Source organism: Lepidochelys olivacea (genome assembly GCF_965140295.1).
Source record: "Lepidochelys olivacea isolate rLepOli2 genome assembly, chromosome: 5".
Classification (NCBI taxonomy): domain Eukaryota; kingdom Metazoa; phylum Chordata; order Testudines; family Cheloniidae; genus Lepidochelys; species Lepidochelys olivacea.
The window spans coordinates 41665569-41686088 of record NC_140415.1 but is presented as its reverse complement, the minus strand read 5'-3'; the positions used below and the strand labels follow the sequence as shown (position 1 = coordinate 41686088).

Sequence of the window (20520 nt, the reverse complement as noted above, 5' to 3'; positions counted from 1 at the left end):
TAGTGGCCAATTGTGAATATTTTAGTTTAAATGACTTTCCCAACATCACAAAGGAACTCTGTGGCAGAGGCAGGGATAAAATCCAATTCTCCAGAATGGAATTCTATTTCCTTGACCGTAAGACCATTTTTCTTGCAATCCCTTGCCTTATTAACTATATACTTTCCAATTCTTGCACCAAATAAGGAGTCCTACAGAAAACTTTGTCAATCACAAGAGTATTGATTCATTCTGAGAACACCATCAGTCCGATGCACAGAATGAGGTGACGGTGCCTTGGACAAAGTAGTATATAATCATGAAATCAGAGACTGTATAACCATCCACACATACAAAGGGCACATATTAAGGTTGCACATGCACCCTTTATTCTGGCATTTCTTAATTTATGACTGCTTCACTTTGCAACCTTACTGTTCTTTAAACAGTTTTTTAAAATTGTAATTTGGCACATATAATGCTGAAATCTTATACCTGCAATTGTATGTAAACAATCTTTTTACCAACTATAATATTCAGCATTAAGAAATAAAGGAAAAGGGACAAATTGCTTAAACTATGAAAACAGTTTTTATGCCCTCCCATCTTGGAAAAAAAATCAGGTACCACATTTATTTTACAAGGTACTATAAAGACATTAGCATATCATAGAACAAGACTGAAATAATTTTACAATTAGAGCTGTAAAAAATTAAAGAAAGGCCCACTTATGAGGTATAATTACTTTGTGCCTTTGGATTTTGACTTTTTTACTTCTTCCCCTGGTTTGTCCTTTTTCAGCTTTTTATTTGTTCTTGGAATGATGTCATCAAAAGGATTAAATAAAACCTAAGGAAAAAGTTAAATATTTTATAATATTTTATATTTTATTTAATAAGCATTTTGCTGTAATTTAGAATACTTACATGTTTAAAAAAAAGAATTTTCAAAATAGTGAATTTTTTAAAAAAAAGTCTTTTTTCAACAATAATACATAACCCACTCAGATAAATTAATGCCAGTACATCCTACTAGAATAGAATTGTTTGAAGACAAAGAAAAAGTAGAATATTTGAATTAACCGCATACATACCTCACTACTTTTTATTTTGTGTGGATTGAGTGGTCTTTCTTCTTTGTCAATTTCTACTTCAGTCAGTCGTAACATATTGTATATGGTATCCCCAGTGATCTAAGAAATTCACAAAAGTTTTTTAAAGTTAGTTATTTCAAAGCCTATCAATTTTCAGACTGCTTGTTAATTATTCTGCAAAATTTAAGGGAATTGTTATGTAAATAATTTTGAATATATGAAAGAGGAATATTTACATTACATTACCTATGGCTACAAATATTTTAAATGCAACAAGACTCTGCTCTTTAGCAACCCGATTCTGCGTTAAAGAACTATTCAGGTGCCACAGAAGTTAGTGAAGGGAGTTCTGAATTGAAAATAAAACTAACAAAAAATTCTGTAGAATACAGAGCTAACCTACTTGACAATTTCCACATTTCCTTGAAACCATCATCATTTTATTGCTTTCATTTGCTTGGGTTGTTCTTGAATAATGATATTAGAATTGCATTTCTAAATTAACATTTTATAAACAGTAGAAAAAACAGTCTATATGCAACAATCAGGGTACTTTTAATTTTATTAGATTACTCTGAAAAAATGTATTGTAAAGGTTCAATTTACTAGAAAACCACGGAAAATTAACTACTAAGGAAAACTACCAATTGAGATCAAGGTCAGGCATGGAAGACAGACAAAAACTAAGATGTTTTTAAATACTAAAATAACTTTGAAAGTAGCAAAATGCATTTGAGCTGTGTGAAGATAATAAGAAAACATTCTCTGAATTAGAAGTACATTTAATTGCATCTGTCAAAACCATGATTCAATTCATAACTCAATAGCGAACCTTTCCAAAAATGGTGTGCTTGTTGTTAAGTTCATCTGCACGGCCCAGTGTAAAGAAAAACTGACTGCCATTATCATGAGCTCCAGCATTTGCCATAGCAACCAGTCCTCTTCGATTAAAACGCAATCGTGAGTGGAATTCATCCTTCAAAATAAAAAGGAAGATTGTTTAGTATGCAATTTTAATTTTGCACTTGTTTAACCAGTAAACAACCACCCTAACATACATAAGGCAGAATTTCTTGTGTTTGAAAAATTTTACAATATTCTACCAAAACATCAAAAACTACTCCCAGATTAACAATGCAAACAAATACATGATTTTTTTTAAAAAAAGTGCAAGCTTAAGAGCTTCTTGTTAATCAGGCTAAGAAATGGAAAAATATTTGTCAACTTCAAAGCAATAATATAGATGTGATTTGAAAAAAAAAAAAAGAAACCTAGTATTTAAACATAATCTCTATTAAGAAAAAAAAAAAAAAAGACTAAAACCTGCATTTTTCTTGTGACATCAAAACTATCATATATTTAACCTAACAAAATGTTGTATTTCAGAACAAATCCAGTTTCCATTCAAATCAATGGGAGCTCTGCAACAGATTTTAATAGCACCAGTATTTCATCCTTATTATGGGCCCACTTCTTATTTGCTGGGCACGACACAATACTTCCAAGGCAAGGTACTACTCTGAATGAGTAAAGGAGGCAGAATCAGCATTTATGTAAAGACAGGAAATTAAAAGGTTTCAGAGTAGCAACCGTTGTAGTCTGTATCCGCAAAAAGAAAAGGAGTACTTGTGGCACCCTAGAGACTAACAAATTTATTTGAGCATAAGCTTTCGTGAGCTACAGCTCAGCATCTGATGAAATGAGCTGTAGCTCACAAAAGCTTATGCTCAAATAAATTTGTTAGTCTCTAAGGTGCCACAAGTACTCCTTTTCTTTTTGCGGAAATTAAAAGTTGCCCATGCAAAATTAATCTTCCCTCCAATGCATACACATGATGATAATCTTCAAATATGAGATCATATACAATTTCCTCCCCATGCCCCCACTTCTCCCAACTGTCTCTCCTTGTTCTTTTAGCCAGCCCAACAGGTTAGCAATAGCACAGTACACAGCCAATCGATATTCCATTATGGGAAGTACTAACTTTACAGAACCAGGGCGGCCCCGACTATACACAAAGAGCACAGAAAATGTAAAGATGGTGCAAAAATAGGTGCTTGTGATTTACGTAAGTGCACACAGAACTATCAGGACAAAAAAGAAAAACTAAGCACACACAAGCAGGCAAACTTCCCCAATATTAAGAATAGTCTGAAGGAAGAAAACCCTATATTTAAAGCCTTCCGTGACAACTCCTTCTCAGGTCATTTCTTGTGAGAGAAATCCTCTTGGGTCCTCAAAATTATAGAGAGAATGAAATATTAGACTCAAATAAACAATCCTGGTAGAAGGAAAATGAGACCACTCCTCCCCCTCTCACATTTCAACACGGGCTCTGCACAAGCTAGGGGCCCACCCACACATGACTCAGTGCATGATCATGATTTAAGTGGGCTCCTGTTAACTTTACAGATGCACCTTAAGACCAAGGTTAGGGCAGGGGTATGAAGCTGCTGTTTTTTGTGACCAAGTCTTATAAGGCTGAACTGGGTGACAGGAATGGATCTGCGTCCAACTACGGGGGGTGGCAGAAGCATAGGAACCCTGGAAAGGGGCTATTTTTCTTCTGTTTGCATGATCATGTAGAGGGCTTCACTTGTGGACTGGGAAGCCGTGGCTCAAAAGTCCCCAAAGTCCTGGGATGGCCTTGCTGGGCAGCCCGCGGGCCTGGCATCTGAGTTACAATCCAGCGTTGCCCAGTTCTCCCTGGGTTTTCTCAGCCATATAGGAGGAGGGGAAGGTAGGGGATCCGGGCTCTCCCTCTCAACCAGGTCTAGTCCTGGGCCCAAAGGGGAAGGTGCAAGGATGTCTAAGACTCCTCTTGCCGATACACCAGACCAGCTTCCCCTGGGCTACTTCCTACCTTCCCACTCTTCAGTTTGGGACATGGTAACAGCACTCTGCCCCTCCCTAGCAAAGTGTTTCCAATCAGCCTCAACAACCTAAATAGTCAAATGGGTACTTCCCAGCTCACTTCTCAATGTCCAGTTATTCTCCCTTCTCAGGGAGCAGGGGAGGGAAAAGGGTCAAGCCCCTGGCTTCCCATTTGGGTCTTACCCACAGTCCAGACATTTCTCCTTTGGACCACTCTGTCCCAGAGGCTGGAAACTGGCTTCCTGCCTCCAGACAGCCTTGCGTTCAATCTCCCTCCACAGCTGCTTGACTGTCAGAGTCCCCTTTTAAGTAGGTTCTCTATCTGGAGCATGCTCTGCAGCTGCAGAGGGGCAGAGTCCTCTTGGCCAGGACTGGTCCCTCACTTCCTTAGCCTTTGTGTGGGGTCTGTAAACCCCATCAAAGACCAGAATGGAAAGAAATCACTACCACCTGGAGATCAACAATGCATCCACACTATTGGAAGAACTACCACAGAGGCATCTCAGTAACAATATCCTGCTCAGCCCTGATTCCATATGGTAGCCCTTGTTGGATGCAAAGCTTGAAACTCACTTTATGCAACTGAATCATTTCCAAAAAATACTATATGCAGAGTTAGCATGCAAAAAATTAACAAAAAAGTTGCATGCTAATGTTAACTTGAAAAAAAAAAATGGTCTGGCCGACCGATCATATGTGTTCCCTGTTTAGTAGTATAAATCTATTTGTTCATGTAATCCAGAAGAGAAACTGTCTCCTTTGAAGCCTGAGGTTAGAAAAGAACCAGAAGCCTAGGTTGATAAGAGCAATGCAGGTTTACACATAGTATACAGAGCCTTGCCTATAAACATTCCCTGTGATAAAATAATTGAACATATAGCATTAACCACTTCAGTGTTGTCTAACAGATCACAAAATCATAGAACAAAACCTCTCTCTCATATCTAGTTCACCCTCTGTTTCAATGCAATGCTTAAGTGAGAGACAAACAGAAGAACACGTACAAAGGGGAAGTCTGTTTTTAAAGGTACCTTCTAACATATGAAGAATATAAATATTAAGAGACTGGGTGTAAAATTTTAGAAATACTCTAAACTACACTGAAGAGTTACACATGCCCAACTTGGTCCAGTCTCAGTGTGGGGGCAATGGACTAGAAGACCTTCCAAGCCTACATTCCTATGATTTCTAACTTGTGTGTGCAAACACCCCAGTGAACATATGTTTAAGACAGGGCTGTGCATGGATGCTCATCAGATCTAAACTTGCACAAGTATAAGAGTATTTCTGTATCTAACTTTGGCACATGCAAATATTTGTCCATACTTTTGAATATTTGCTGCTGCCAGAATACTAGCGCAACGAGTGTTGGAAAGCATTATTCAGTAATTGCAATCTGGGCAAGAGAAGATGAAGATATCTGAAAGCTATTGACTCTCCTTTTATTGTAATGTTCCACACAAGTTTACCTGGTGCTTTCTGATCTCCTTTTGCTCTATTGAATATCTAGTAGGAAAAACACTGAAATCACTTCAGTGATGTTTTTACATTTAAATAACTGACACAATTTTTACACTCATTTCATCCTTTTGATTCCACTTTTCTTCATGCTCTCTTACTGTACCTTATTTTCACTTTTCCTCATGCAATTTTTGCTAATAGGCTAACACATTATATTAGTACCCTGGGTACAATACAGACAGATTTTGGAACTGTGCATGAAAAAATGCACATGCAAAAATGGAAACACAAGATGTGCAAGTAATCACTGTACATGAGAAAATATTAATTTCTTGTGTGAGCTTTGTTTTAGCAATCTCTGCTATTCGTAAAATCACTTGCAAATAAATATACAGTAATTAAAAACGAACTATACAGATACCTACCTTGAAGGGGAGCCCGTAGATTGACTCTCCACCTGACCCAGTACCAGTGGGATCTCCCCCTTGCACTATAAAATCAGGCACAACTCTGTGAAATATTGTGTTGTCATAATAACCTGCAAAGAAAAAGAATATTTACTATAAGTGTACTTTTAGAATTATGTAAAAATATCTATAGTGTAAGCAATGTGACCACCTGGAAATCCTGGACGCCCTATCATCTCAGGCATTGGCACCCTGACAGCAGGATTGTCTGGCTATGTAGACTCCCTCCTCAGGCCCTACGCTATCAGCACTCCCAGCTATCTTCAAGACACCATTGACTTCCTGAGGAAACTACAATCCATCGGTGATCTTCCTGAAAACACCATCCTGACCACTATGGATGTAGAAGCCCTCTACACCAACATTCCACACAAAGATGGACTACAAACCGTCAGGAACAGTATCTCCGATAATGTCACGGCAAACCTGGTGGCTGAACTTTGTGACTTTTTCCTCACCCATAACTATTTTACATTTGGGGACAAAGTATACCTTCAAATCAGCGGCACTGCTATGGGTACCCACATGGTCCCACAGTATGACAACACTTTTATGGCGGACTTAGAACAACGCTTCCTCAGCTCTCGTCCCCTAACGCCCCTACTCTACTTGCGCTACATTGATGACATCTTCATCATCTGGACCCATGGAAAAGAAGCCCTTGAGGAATTCCACCATGATATCAACAACTTCCATCCCACCATCAACCTCAGCCTGGACCAGTCCACACAAGAGATCCACTTCCTGGACACTATGGTGCTAATAAGCGATGGGCACATAAACACCACCCTATACCGGAAACCTACTGACCGCTATACTTACCTACATGCCTCCAGCTTTTATCCTGACCACACCACACGATCCATTGTCTATAGCCAAGCCCTACGATACAACTGCATTTGCTCCAACCCCTCAGACAGAGACAAACACCTGCAAGATCTCTATCAAGCGTTCTTAAAACTACAATACCCACCTGCTGAAGTGAAGACACAGATTGAGAGAGCCAGAAAAGTACCCAGAAGTCACCTACTACAGGACAGGCCCAACAAAGGAAATAACAGAACGCCACTAGCCATCACCTTCAGCCTCCAACTAAAACCTCTCCAGCGCATCATCAAGGATCTGCAACCTATCCGGAAGGACAACCCATCACTCTCACAGATCTTGAGAGACAGGCCAGTCCTTGCCTACAGACAGCCCCCCAACCTGAAGCAAATACTCACCAGCAACCACACACCACACAACAGAACCACTAACCCAGGAACCTATCCTTGCAACGAAGCCCATTGCCAACTGTGTCCACATATATATTCAGGGGACACCATCATAAGGTCTAATCACATCAGCCACAATATCAGAGGCTCATTCACCTGCACATCTACCAATGTGATATATGCCATCATGTGCCAGCCATGCCCCTCTGCCATGTACACTGGCCAAACTGGACAGTCTCTACGTAAAAGAATCAATGGACACAAATCATACATCAAGAATTATAACATTCAAAAACCAGTTGGAGAACACTTGAATCTCTCTGGTCACTCGAATACAGACCTAAAAGTGGCAATTCTTCAACAAAAAAACTTCAAAAACAGACTCCAAAGAGAGACTGCTGAATTGGAATTAATTTGCAAACTGGATACAATTAACTTAGGCTTGAATAAAGACTGGGAGTGGATGGGTCATTACGCAAAGTAAAACTATTTCCCCATGTTTATTCCTCCCCTCCTCCCCCCACGCTGTTCCTCAGACGTTCTTGTCAACTGCTGGAAATGGCTCACCTTGATTATTACTACAAAAGGTTCCACCCCCCTCCCCCCGCGCTCTCCTGCTGGTAATAGCTCACCTTACCTGATCACTCTCATTACAGTATGTATGGTAACACCCATTGTTTCATGTTCTCTGTGTATATAAATCTCCCCACTGTATTTTCCACTGAATGCATCCGATGAAGTGAGCTGTAGCTCACAAAAGCTTATGCTCAAATAAATTTGTTAGTCTCTAATGTACCACAAGTCCTCCTTTTCTTTTTGCGAACTAACACAGCTGCTACTCTGAAACACTAAAGTGGGACTCAGGGAACCTATTCCTGGCTCTACAACTAGCCTGCTGAGTAAATCACTTTGCTGCCCCGTGTCTCAGTTTCTCCCATCTGATAATAGTGATACTGACCACATTTATGAAGTGCTTTGAGATCTGGGGCTAGATATCATTATGTGTACAGAAGTTAGAACTTGAGTTTTGACTCAAAGAATGGTATTTTGTTGATTTTCAACTTCTGTTTCAATTTTCTATGATAAAATATCCCATTTATATGAACTGGGAAGTACCATAAAATGTGTGATCAGGTAAACATCTTAAAATTTTCAAGACAATTGTGTCAAAATTAAACACACTAATATACAATACAGAACAGTTTTCTGTGTTGCTGTACCCTTGAAGGCATTGCATGTCATTAAAAGGATAATATTAATAGATACACGCTGGAAATAAAAGAAGTCATCTCCCAGATAGTCTTAACAGACCTGGTTCTCCTGTCCTGTATACTCCTTTTACCAAGAACTTTGAGTTATTACTGACGAAGATCAGCATAAAAGGAGAATTAAGTCCAATGTGTCTGTGTTTATTCTATAGTATCTCCTTATTTTTTAGACTTCTGCTCTAATATAATCATCAGGAGCTTAACTTAGTAGGAATATTCTAGCACTATATTTCCACCAACCACCACACAATCAAAGTTGTGGGGTAATTCTTAATTTCCTAACCTGAAGATTAGTTTATGTGAATTAATGGAGCTAAAAACTACATACAAGCTATATCAATAAATGTGAGAAAAAATAAACTGCATACTTCACATTATTTGTCACAATGCTGGGTTTTTCCGTGCCAATAATTTCCTATTGTCAGTTATCAAGTGTTCAAGAAATTAAGTATAACACCACTATCACGTAAGTGACTGGAAATAAAAACAGCTGGGTTAAAAAAATAAACCAAGAACATGAGAAGGCATGTTGCCAATATTGCTAAATTAACGGCCACCGTTCCGTGATAGATAAGCTGTTAGAGTATAAAAGTTCTTAAATTGACAGAACAGGGTTCTACTCTCACACTTTGAGCATGGAAGGTTTTTCCTCCTTTCATTCTTTTCTTCTCTCTCTATGACCAAAGCTTTTCATATACATCTATAATTTAGTATGGCCAAACAATGGTATTGGCTACACACCAACACTGACAAGTATTCATCAGTTTCACCTTATATGGTGCTCCAATCAGACTCTGAAACATTGAGTCTATTGTGCTTCTTGGTTTTATTATAGGGAAATCAAAACAGCTTCTGGGAGGTGAAAATTTAACTCTGCTTGACATATGTAGCAGGTCAATTAAAAAAACATGATGTTTTAAGACAATGGAGGACTTACAAATTTTATACTGTAGACAGAGATATTTCCATTTAAAATAAGCCAAGTTCAAGAAGTCTTCATATATTTCAAACATTTTTCACCATATTAGTAATGTTGTTATTCTGACTACTGAAAACGAACTTTACTCTTTCTCTAATAATCTCATATAAAATGTGAACTTTTGCTCCCTTCCTAGCAAGCCTCATCATTATGACATAGTTATACACTATTCCGGCACTGTGTGTGTTTAGGATAGTGTTGTAAACTGGGTGCCATAAATCAGATATTCAAAATTAATTATCAGTGTAAAATTGTTACTTCATAGCATTTGGCCAATTTATGTTTCTTGAGAAGTCCCTCTCACTATTTATATTTTGGCAATGTTCAAGGTGCTGAACAAACAAATAGGAAGACAGCTGTTGCCTTGAAGAGATAAATTCAAAACTAACAAACAACCAATAGAAGGGCCAGGGAGAGAAGGGGGAAGGAAGATGAAAAACCTAATAAAATGATGCAGCAACATAGGCTAGAAGGTGGGTGGGGTTTTTTCCTAAAAATTAAAAACACAAAACTATTCTCATCTGCCCCTAAACCTAAATATTCTTATATACAGACTGGTTGTCAGTTTAAAAGATATGCATAACAGAAGTTATGGACCTGATGCAGAAATCACTAGGTGAGGTTCCTTCTCTTGTGTTAATGAAGAAGTCAAATTAGATAGTCATAATGGTCCTCCTGGCCTTAAAAACTATTAATCTAAATGTCAATAATTACTTATTTTCTTGTAAGCATCACAGCAGTGGTGGGTCTTAAAAGGAGAACTGTATTTGCCTTTCAGATGATTTCAAGGAAGGCATTCCATCTGTAACACCTGGAGGCATTTATAGGATAAATGAGTATCCATAGCAGGCATTATTAGCAAAGCCCATTGGAGCAACACAATGAGATGAGTAGATAACTAAGGAGGAACAGATTTATTTAGGCCCATCAAGAAACTGACAAGAAACTTGAACTTGATGCCTGGAGAAAGGCAAGTGTATGGAGGGTTTCATTGGGGATGACAACATATATATCATAGGAAGGGACTGAAGCCCAGGAAGATAAGGAGATGCCTGGGAGTAAATCAAGATGGGAGGTGATCCAGACTTGGACAAGAGCTTTTGATGTCTAGACAGTGTTGAAGGCTCAGACAGGAAGCCAGGGAGGAAGAAGTGGCAGGATTTGGACAAAGCATAAATATGGGGGTGAGGGAATTAAAAATAACTTCTGGGTTGCTGACTAGGAGGATAAAGATAGTGTTAATCATGACAAATTAAAGCACTGTGCTCCTTGAGCTAAGGCAGAGACCCATGAAAAAGACAATGTCAATCTCTGAAGCACAAAGACATTACCTTTTTCATGGGTCACTGCCTTAACTCACGGAGCACAGTGCTCTTTTTAGTGCTTGGAGCATCAACAAATGTGGAATTCACTGCTATAATAGTCTCATCTGGGCATGGTTTCATGAGGGACTGGCGTCTCCTTGGTGCATGGCTTAGGCCTCTGAATACAGTCCTCCATCCGGGGGACGGACTGTATCCAGAAAACAGTGACTGAAAAGGACTTCAAGCTCATGGTGGATAACCAAACAATCATGAGCTCCCACTGTAATGCAGCTATTAAGAGGGTTAAAGCAATCTTTGTATATATAAACAGGGGATTATCAAGTAGGAGTTGGTGTTACCTCTGCATATGGCATTAGTGAGATTATTACTAGAGTACTGAGTTCAGTTCTGGTGTCTATGTTTCAAAAACAATATTGACAAATTGGAAAGAGCTCAGAAAACAGCTACAAGGATGATTTGAAGTCTGAAAAATTTGCCTTACAGCTAAAAAGGTAAGAAGCTCAATCTATTCAGATTGTCCAAGAGAAGACTGAGAGGTGACTTGATCATCTATAAGTACCTACAAGGGAAGAAGATTTCCAACAGTAGAAAGCTCTTTAATTGAGCAGACAGACAATGGCATAATGAGATCCAATGGCTGGAAGTGGAAACTAGACAAATTCAGACTAAAAAAAATATTTAGGGTAACTGATCATTGGAACAACTTATCAAGGGACTCCATCACTTGAAGTCTTTATACCAGGGCTGAATGCCTTTCAAACAGATAAGTTCTAGCGGTACAAGAAATGATGGGTTTGATTTATGCTGGAGGCACAGACAGGAGTGAAAATCTCCTGTACAGAGGATATCTACAAGAAATGATCTACACATCAGAAAGGGTCTTGAGGTACCTTACCCCTAAAAGATACATAAAAGGGCTAGTGGCACCAGCTGGAAATACTGTGTAGCTACAAGAAAAGGAGTACTTGTGGCACCTTAGAGACTAACCAATTAAGCTGAGCATAAGCTTTCGTGAGCTACAGCTCACTTCATCGGATGCATACTGTGGAAAGTGTAGAAGATCTTTTATACACACAAAGCATGAAAAAATACCTCCCCCCACCCCACTCTCCTGCTGGCAATAGCTTATCTAAAGTGATCACTCTCCTTACAACGTGAATGATAATCAAGTTGGGCCATTTCCAGCGCAAATCCAGGGTTTAACAAGAACGTCGGGGGAGGGGGGGGTTAGGAAAAAACAAGGGGAAATAGGTTACCTTCCATAATGACTTAGCCACTCCCAGTCTCTATTCAAGCCTAAGTTAATTGTATCCAATTTGCAAATGAATTCCAATTCAACAGTTTCTCGCTGGAGTCTGGATTTGAAGTTTTTTTGTTGAAGAATTGCAATTTTCATGTCTGTAATCACGTGACCAGAGAGGTTGAAGTGTTCGCCGACTGGTTTATGAATGTTATAATTCTTGACATCTGATTTGTGTCCATTTATTCTTTTACGTAGAGACTGTCCCGTTTGACCAATGTACATGGTAGAGGGGCATTGCTGGCACATATCACATTGGTGGATGTGCAGATGAACGAGCCTCTAATAGTGTGGCTGATGTTATTAGGCCCTGTGATGGTGTCCCCTGAATAGATATGTGGGCACAGTTGGCAACGGGCTTTGTTGCAAGGATAGGTTCCTGGGTTAGTGGTTCTGTTGTGTGGTTGCTGGTGAGTATTTGCTTCAGGTTGGGGGGGCTGTCTGTAGGCAAGGACTGGCCTGTCTCCCAGGATTTGTGAGAGTGTTGGGTCATCCTTCAGGATAGGTTGTAGATCCTTAATCATGCGTTGGAGGGGTTTTAGTTGGGGGCTGAATGTGATGGCTAGTGGCATTCTGTTATTTTCTTTGTTAGGCCTGTCCTGTAGTAGGTGACTTCTGGGTACTCTTCTGGCTCTCTCAATCTGTTTCTTCACTTCAGCAGGTGGGTATTGTAGTTGTAAGAATGCTTAATAGAGATCTTGTAAGTGTTTGTCTCTGTCTGAGGGGTTGGAGCAAATGCGGTTGTATCGCAGAGCTTGGCTGTAGACGGTGGATCGTGTGGTGTGGTCAGGGTGAAAGCTGGAGGCATGTAGGTAGGAATAGTGGTCAGTAGGTTTCCGGTATAGGGTGGTGTTTATGTGACCATCGTTTATTAGCACTGTAGTGTCCAGGAAGTGGATCTCTTGTGTGGACTGGACCAGGCTGAGGTTGATGGTGGGATGGAAATTGTTGAAATCATGGTGGAATTCCTCAAGGGCTTCTTTTCCATGAGTCCAGATGATGAAGATGTCATCAATATGGCGCAAGTAGAGTAGGGGCGTTAGGGGATGAGAGCTGAGGAAGCGTTGTTTTAAGTCAGCCATAAAAATGTTGGCATACTGTGGGGCCATGCAGGTACCCATAGCAGTGCCGCTGATCTGAAGGTATACATTGTCCCCAAATGTAAAATAGTTATGGGTAAGGACAAAGTCACAAAGTTCAGCCACCAGGTTAGCCGTGACATTATCGGGGATAGTGTTCTTGACAGCTTGTAGTCCATTTTTGTGTGGAATGTTGGTGTAGAGGGCTTCTACATCCATAGTGGCCAGCATGAGAGTGGGGTGGGGGGAGGTATTTTTTCATGCTTTGTGTGTATAAAAGATCTTCTACACTTTCCACAGTATGCATCCAATGAAGTGAGTTGTAGCTCACGAAAGCTTATGCTCAAATAAATTGGTTAGTCTCTGAGGTGCCACAAGTACTTCTTTTCTTTTTGCGAATAGAGACTAACACGGCTGTTACTCTGAAACCTGTCATTATGCAAGGCACTGCATTTAGCCGTATGGAGTGGAAATCTATCAACTGCATGAAAAAACTTGTACAGATACAGACAGACATCATCTTCCTTTCGAAATGCAAACAGATGGGCATCGTACCAAAAGGACTGAAGGTAAAAAAATCCATTACAATCTACATACCACACAGACTATGCTGACAGCTTGTGCCACACGCGCTCAAAGAAACTGCGGAATCATCTGATCAACATGCTCTACAGCAAACAGGGAAAGATTAAGAATGAGCTCTCAAAAATGGATACTCTCATAAAAAACTCACAGCTACAGCTCACTTCATCGGATGTCAAGCTCTGCGATACAACCGCATGTGCTCCAACCCCTCAGACAGAGACAAACACAAGATCTCTATCAAGCATTCTTACAACTACAATACCCACCTGCTGAAGTGAAGAAACAGATTGAGAGAGCCAGAAGAGTACCCAGAAGTCACCTACTACAGGACAGGCCTAACAAAGAAAATAACAGAACGCCACTAGCCGTCACATTCAGCCCCCAACTAAAACCCCTCCAACACATGATTAAGGATCTACAACCTATCCTGAAGGACGACCCAACACTCTCACAAATCCTGGGAGACAGGCCAGTCCTTGCCTACAGACAGCCCCCCAACCTGAAGCAAATACTCACCAGCAACCACACACCACACAACAGAACCACTAACCCAGGAACCTATCCTTGCAACAAAGCCCGTTGCCTCCCCCGACGTTCTTGTTAAACCCTGGATTTGCGCTGGAAATGGCCCAACTTGATTATCATTCACGTTGTAAGGAGAGTGATCACTTTAGATAAGCTATTGCCAGCAGGAGAGTGGGGTGGGGGGAGGTATTTTTTCATGCTTTGTGTGTATAAAAGATCTTCTACACTTTCCACAGTATGCATCCGATGAAGTGAGCTGTAGCTCACGAAAGCTTATGCTCAAATAAATTGGTTAGTCTCTAAGGTGCCACAAGTACTCCTTTTCTTTTTGTGAATACAGACTAACACGGCTGTTACTCTGAAACCTGTGTAGCTACAAGCTCCTTCATCCTCCCATGGTGTGGTTTTCCCAAGGCAGATCGTTTAATCCCCAAACCTCATTTCTTTGATCTGGATTACAGAGCTCCCATCACTCTGAAATGGCAGCACAATGAAATATTAAAAATCCGCAGATGTTTTTGAAAGAAAACAGGAAGTCATAGGCAGGGAAAGGAGAGTGATGCACAAAGTAATTTTTCAAGAGACTTCCTTGGACCGCTTGGCTATCATTTCATGAGTTTACTGAAGAACACAGTTACACATTACAAAATACCCACATAGTAAGTCCTCTTAAGTCTCTCATGTATTGTAGTTCAGTAATAACCTGCCATCTATTGGATCTGAGAAACATATTTAAAATGCTTTTTAAAATTCTTTGTCTAAGGTCTCTTTCTATAGCTTTGAAAAACGTATTTCTCAACACTTCTAGTTTTCCTGCACACTGGTAACTATATCTTAATATCAATTCCCGTGGACATTAGTGTACTATTCCTGTGATTCCTGTTTTATGAAAAAGCATAAAATGGAAGAAGTCACCAATACTGTACACTGAATAATATTAACGACAACTACTGTCCAACTCAATCATTACCTTCCATACAAAGCTGGACGAAATTTCGGCATGCTTTTGGTGCTTCTTTTGACCATAGCTCTATGTCAATATCTCCAGCTGTCGTTTTCAGTAAAACCTATAAAAATATATGAAAATACACTGTTTAGTCTTATTGCACTTAAACATTTACAGGTGAAGTCTCTGATCAAATAATACAGTCACAAGTAAAAAAATTCTTCATCCAATTTTAGGAATGCAAGAACAAAATTAGGAAGTTGGTCTGGTTTTCAGTGGCAGGTATTTTAAAGTACTAGATGTCGACTATTTGTCCTACAGTTTGTCTGATACACAAGTCAAAGAATAGTTTTTGTAAGACTTTATTACCAATGGCCCACTGTGTTACATTGGGCAAGTTTCTTCAACTCTCTGTATTTCTTTCCTTTCCCTTCCCGCCTTTGTCTATCTTGTCCATTTAAGCCCAGATCCTGCAAACACTTATGCATTTGCATAACTTTACTACCAGGAGTATAGTAAAATTAGGCCCAGTCTACACTATAAAGTTAGGTCGATGTAATCTACCTTTTGTCAACCTATTTGTACATGTGCCTACACTCAGTATTTTTCCTCTGGCCAATGTAAGCAGCTCATAACTGTGAAGCAGTAAAACCATCTCCTCAAATGGCCTGGAGCCACAGTCAACCTACAGAGGTTAACACAGTGAATCTGACACTGCATCAAGATACGCTAACCCTAACGGTCCTCCAGCAACTGTCCCACAATGCCCCATTCCCTGCAACAGTGACCCCGCTAGTCACAGTTGTGAACTCTACTGCCCAGAGGTCACAAGGACTGGAAGCCACCCCCTTTTATTTTTTAAATGGCTTTGCCCGATTGCCCACCTTGGTGAGCACACCTAGCAGCTCTCCCTTGTTGTGTGCAACTGCCCAACTGACAACCATGCTGGCTCCACATACTAAATGTGTTCCCACCTGGAATACACAGGAGGCCTTGCATCTCCTGGGCCTATAGAGAGAAGAGGCTTTGCAAGGAATGTGGACATCTACAAAAAGACTGCACAGGGGACACAGGTGAAGGGATAAAATAGGGATTAGCAGCAGTACTGCTTGAAAGGGAAGGAACTGAGGCAGGCATACTACAAGGTCACATAGGCCAATAATTGATCTGGTGCTACGCCAGCCACTAGGGTAACCAGCTGTCCCGATTTTATGGAGAGAGTCCCAACATTTGAGGCTTTTTCTTATATAGATGCCTATCACTCCCCAGCCCCATCCTGATTTTTCACCCTATGCACCACAGACCTATCAGTTTTACAAGCTGCATGCCATTCTTAGCAGAGACGCCACCAGCACTCCACAGGAAACCATGGATACCTTGGAATAGTCTGCAACAGTGACCCCTGCCGTAAACAGGGGAGAAAGAAGGAGAGGACATATGGCAAGGGTGTCCAGCTATGCCACAAGCCAGGACCTGTTTGAGACTCTACCACAACCTAGTCAGTCCCATCAGAATGAGCCTTATGAAGGGGACGAAACCTCAGGTAAATGTGCGCATGCATTTTTCCTTACAATGTTAAATTTAAAGATAGTGTCCAGCCCAGTCCCAAGTAAACAGGACACAGGTATCAACTTTTCATTGTTTTGTTCACATGACAAGTGGGAGCGATACAACAAATAAATGTGACCTTGTTATCTCCTTTCTATTCCCATGTAAGGAAAGGCAGGGGGTGGGCATGCGGAGCAATCTGTTGAAGTATGTAGGGATGTCCCGTGTATCCTTCTCATAGAATATCAGCGTCGGAAGGGACCTCAGGAGGTCATCTAGTCCAACCCCCTGCTCAAAGCAGGACCAATCTCCAATTTTTTGCTCCGATCCCTAAGTGGCCCCCTCAAGGATTAAACTCACAACCCTAGGTTTAGCAGGCCAATGCTCAAACCACTGAGCTACCCCTCCCCCCTGAGAGAACTCGATAAAACTTTCATGGAGATGCTCTGCAATCCTCTCTCAAAGGTTTTTAGAGATAGAAGCCTTATTTCTTCTTCCATGGTAGGACACTTTCCTATACCACTCCACGATGACTTCAGCAGGCACCACTGCAGTCAACTGGCTAGTGAGACACAGGCCCGGGCAGCTTCAGAACACCAGCAGCGGCTGTGTTCTCTATGCCTTTGTCCTCTCTCAGAAGGGAGATATCAGTTAAAATCACTACCACCTATTGAAAATAGTGCCAGTACCCAGTGCCACTGTCCTATGAAAATAAGGGCCACCATTTTATTGCTTCATGCAACCAAAAATCTTAAGTCCCTCCTCATTCTCCTCCCTTCATCTCTGGCAAGCCATACTCACCCTGGCTGGGGCTGGAGAGTGGTGCTGTGCACGCCAAAGCTAAAGTATCAATAAGCATTACTTATTAAAAAATTTTATGGGAATAAGGGAAGGGACTTTTGAGACTTATCCTTTCCTTTTTGTTGAGACTGTAAATCCAATGATACATCTGTTTTACCTGTGGCTTTCCATTGAAGCCTTGAGGGGTACCCCCTCCACACCTGCAGAATGCCTGATCATGATAAGGAGGAAAAAGAAGAGGACTAGGAAAGATACGTTCAGCGAGATCCTACAAGCCAGTTCTGCATCGGATCACAAACAAGGGGCCTGGAAGGTAAATATGGCAGACAATATGGCAAAGGAAAGAGCTGACTGGAGGAAGGCCAATGAGTCTCAGCAAGAAAAGGAAAGGGAGATGCAGCAGGATATTGGTGGGGGGTTGGGGAGGAGCGGTTTCTCACGCAAACACACATGATGTAGACTCTTGATCTACAGGTCCAACAATCAAGGACTCACCACCCTTTGCAATCATCTGAGAACTAGTGTAGCAGCTCTCTACACCCCCACCACATTCCACGTGGCACCATGAATCACATCCCTACTCCTACCAACTCAGCACTGGGGAGACAATAAGGACAACCACAGCTCCACATACACTGACCTGAAAGAGAGACAGTTGGTGTATGTGTAGCCAAAATTACTCCTGGGGGAATTCTGTGCTACTGCGCGCATACATAATTAATGAGCCATGCATATTTTAAGTGTTTTGCACAGAAAAAAGCTTCTGCTAAAATGTTTCTGCAGTTCCACCTTTTGCCCACCAGAGGGAACTGTGGCACAAGAACAGCAGCAGCTCCCAGCCAGCTACAGAAGAGAAAGAGCTTGCCTTCTTCGCAGTGACTGTCAGGCCAGGTCAGGAGACGGGGGCTATGGGAAGACAGACAGCATGAGGTGCTGGGAGGATCAGACAGGGGCTCATCAGGGCTAGTGGGGGAGGACAGACTGAGGCAGGAGCTGAATGGGAGTGGAGGTGCAGGATCATAGTGGGGAGGTAGGTGCAGGCCACGTGGTGATGGGGAGGGGGTACAGAGCTGTAAAGGGACAGAAGGTGGCTGAGTGGGGACACAGAGACACAGACACATAGGGACAGGGGAGTGGGTGGGTGGGGGTACAAAGATACATGGGGACAGGGGAGGGAGTGCAGGACACATGGGGATGGGGCAGATGTGTCTGACTGAACAGGAGAGGCTAGCGGTCAGCGAGGGTCTGCATGGGGGAAAGCTCCCTAACTACCTCCCCCCCCACAAAAAAAACCCACTGTTTCATACTTTTCCCACCCATACCCAACAACCCTCCAAGTTCACACCCAGGCTCCTTCTCAGCAATTAACTTCCTCTCCCTCAACTCCTCCATTACCCCTGACTCCCCCAAGCCTTTGCACTGCTTCTGCGGGGTGTGGGAAATACGGTTCTGTATAGTAGTTTAAATGAATTATTACTCAGAGTTCTTTATTAATATGCCTAATAAGGAATCTATTTGTCAAAAAACATTTCCTGAATCTTTTTTGTAGTCTGTATTGTTATAGACATACGTGCTGACAGCTGTTTTGAAATAAATGACCAAAAATAATTGAAACTGGTGTGCTTATGTTATTTTGACAAATAAAATATGCAGAATTTTAAAATATTAGGTGCAGAATTTTTAATTTTTTGTTGCAGAATTCCCCCAGGAGTACAGAATTCCCCCAGGAGTTTCATTTGTGTAATGAAAGGGACAGGGATGTTTTCTGTCTAATTTTAAAGTTTCATGCTTTATTTTTTTAATTTCAGCATTGGATTTTGGCAGTTTTTGCTACACAATACAGTTTTTTAAAACAAACATCTTTATTAGTTCACAAAACATAAGGCAGAATATATAGCAGTACTCAAAACACACTACTTGTAATTGTACTGTATCACAGAACTCACAGGTTCAGTGAAACACACAATGTAATAATACATAATTATATATGTACAGCAAGCACCTCATAATTCATAGGTTCACTACAAGACATGGTGTAGTATTTATAAATGTATAACTAGCTGTATAGAATTCCTAAAAGCCCCTAAAACTTCAGGGCCAGAGCACACTCCAGTACAGCACATTACTGTAGTTGGCCATTAACAGGCTCTTTCAAGCTCTCCCTCAACCACACAGCTCCAAGTTGAGCTCTTGTAATAGCCCCTGTGTCTGGCTGCTCCACCTCTGTCCTCCACCCCGGAGGTAGCTTTTCCCCATTTGCAGATATTATGCAAGACACAACAGGCAGCTATAACCATTGGAATATCATTCTCCCTGAGATGCAATTTTGTGGATAAATACTGCCAGCATCCCTTCAATCTATGAAAAGCAGATTCAATGGTCATTCTGTATCTGTTGAGCTGATAGCTGAACCTTTCGTTAGTGCTGTTGAGGTGGTTGGCATATGGCTTTATGAGCAGTGGAACAAGGGACAGGCTGGGTCCCCCAGAATCACTATGGATATTTTAATATTGCAAATGGTAACCTTATAATCAGGAAAGAATGTCCCTGCTTGCAGCTTTCTGAACAGTCCGGTTCTTAAAGATGCAAGCATCATGCACTTCTCCCTCCCCACCCACATCGATATCAGTGAAGCATGCCTAGTGATCAGCTTGCATAATCCACAAAAAAGTAGTCTTTTCTATTGATATACTCTATGGCAAGGTGAGCTGGTACCAATATAGGGAAGTGTGTGCTGCTTATCACCCATTACAGCTTGGGAACCCCACTGCTGCAAATCCATGCATTATGTCCTCTGTATAACTGAGAGTCACAGTCCTGTGCAGCAGAATACGATTAATGGCCCCACATACTTGCATGACAACAGTCCCTGCTGTAGATTTTCCAACTCCAAAATGATTTCCCACTGACCGGTAGCAATATGACATCACAAGGTTCCACAGTGGGATTGCCACTCATTTCTCAGCTGCCAGCAAAGCTCTCATTCTGGTGTCCCTGCACTGGAGAGCTGGAGTGAGGTTGGCACATAGATCCAAGAAGGCAACCTTTTGCATCTGGAAGTCGTGCAGCCACTGCT

At 41.2% G+C, this 20520-nt stretch overlaps 1 protein-coding gene across 1 annotated transcript in view; it reads right to left on the bottom strand.

The window, feature by feature from the left end:
• Positions 1-20520, bottom strand: part of CWC27 (CWC27 spliceosome associated cyclophilin) — a 228923-nt gene that overhangs the window by 206727 nt on the left and 1676 nt on the right. The window contains exons 2-6 of the mRNA XM_084628358.1: positions 15120-15216; positions 5833-5945; positions 1905-2048; positions 1073-1171; positions 725-828 (exon numbers count right to left, since the gene is read on the bottom strand). Of these exons, the coding sequence (XP_084484484.1) occupies positions 725-828; positions 1073-1171; positions 1905-2048; positions 5833-5945; positions 15120-15216 (557 nt within the window). The remainder of the gene's footprint in view (positions 1-724; positions 829-1072; positions 1172-1904; positions 2049-5832; positions 5946-15119; positions 15217-20520) is intronic.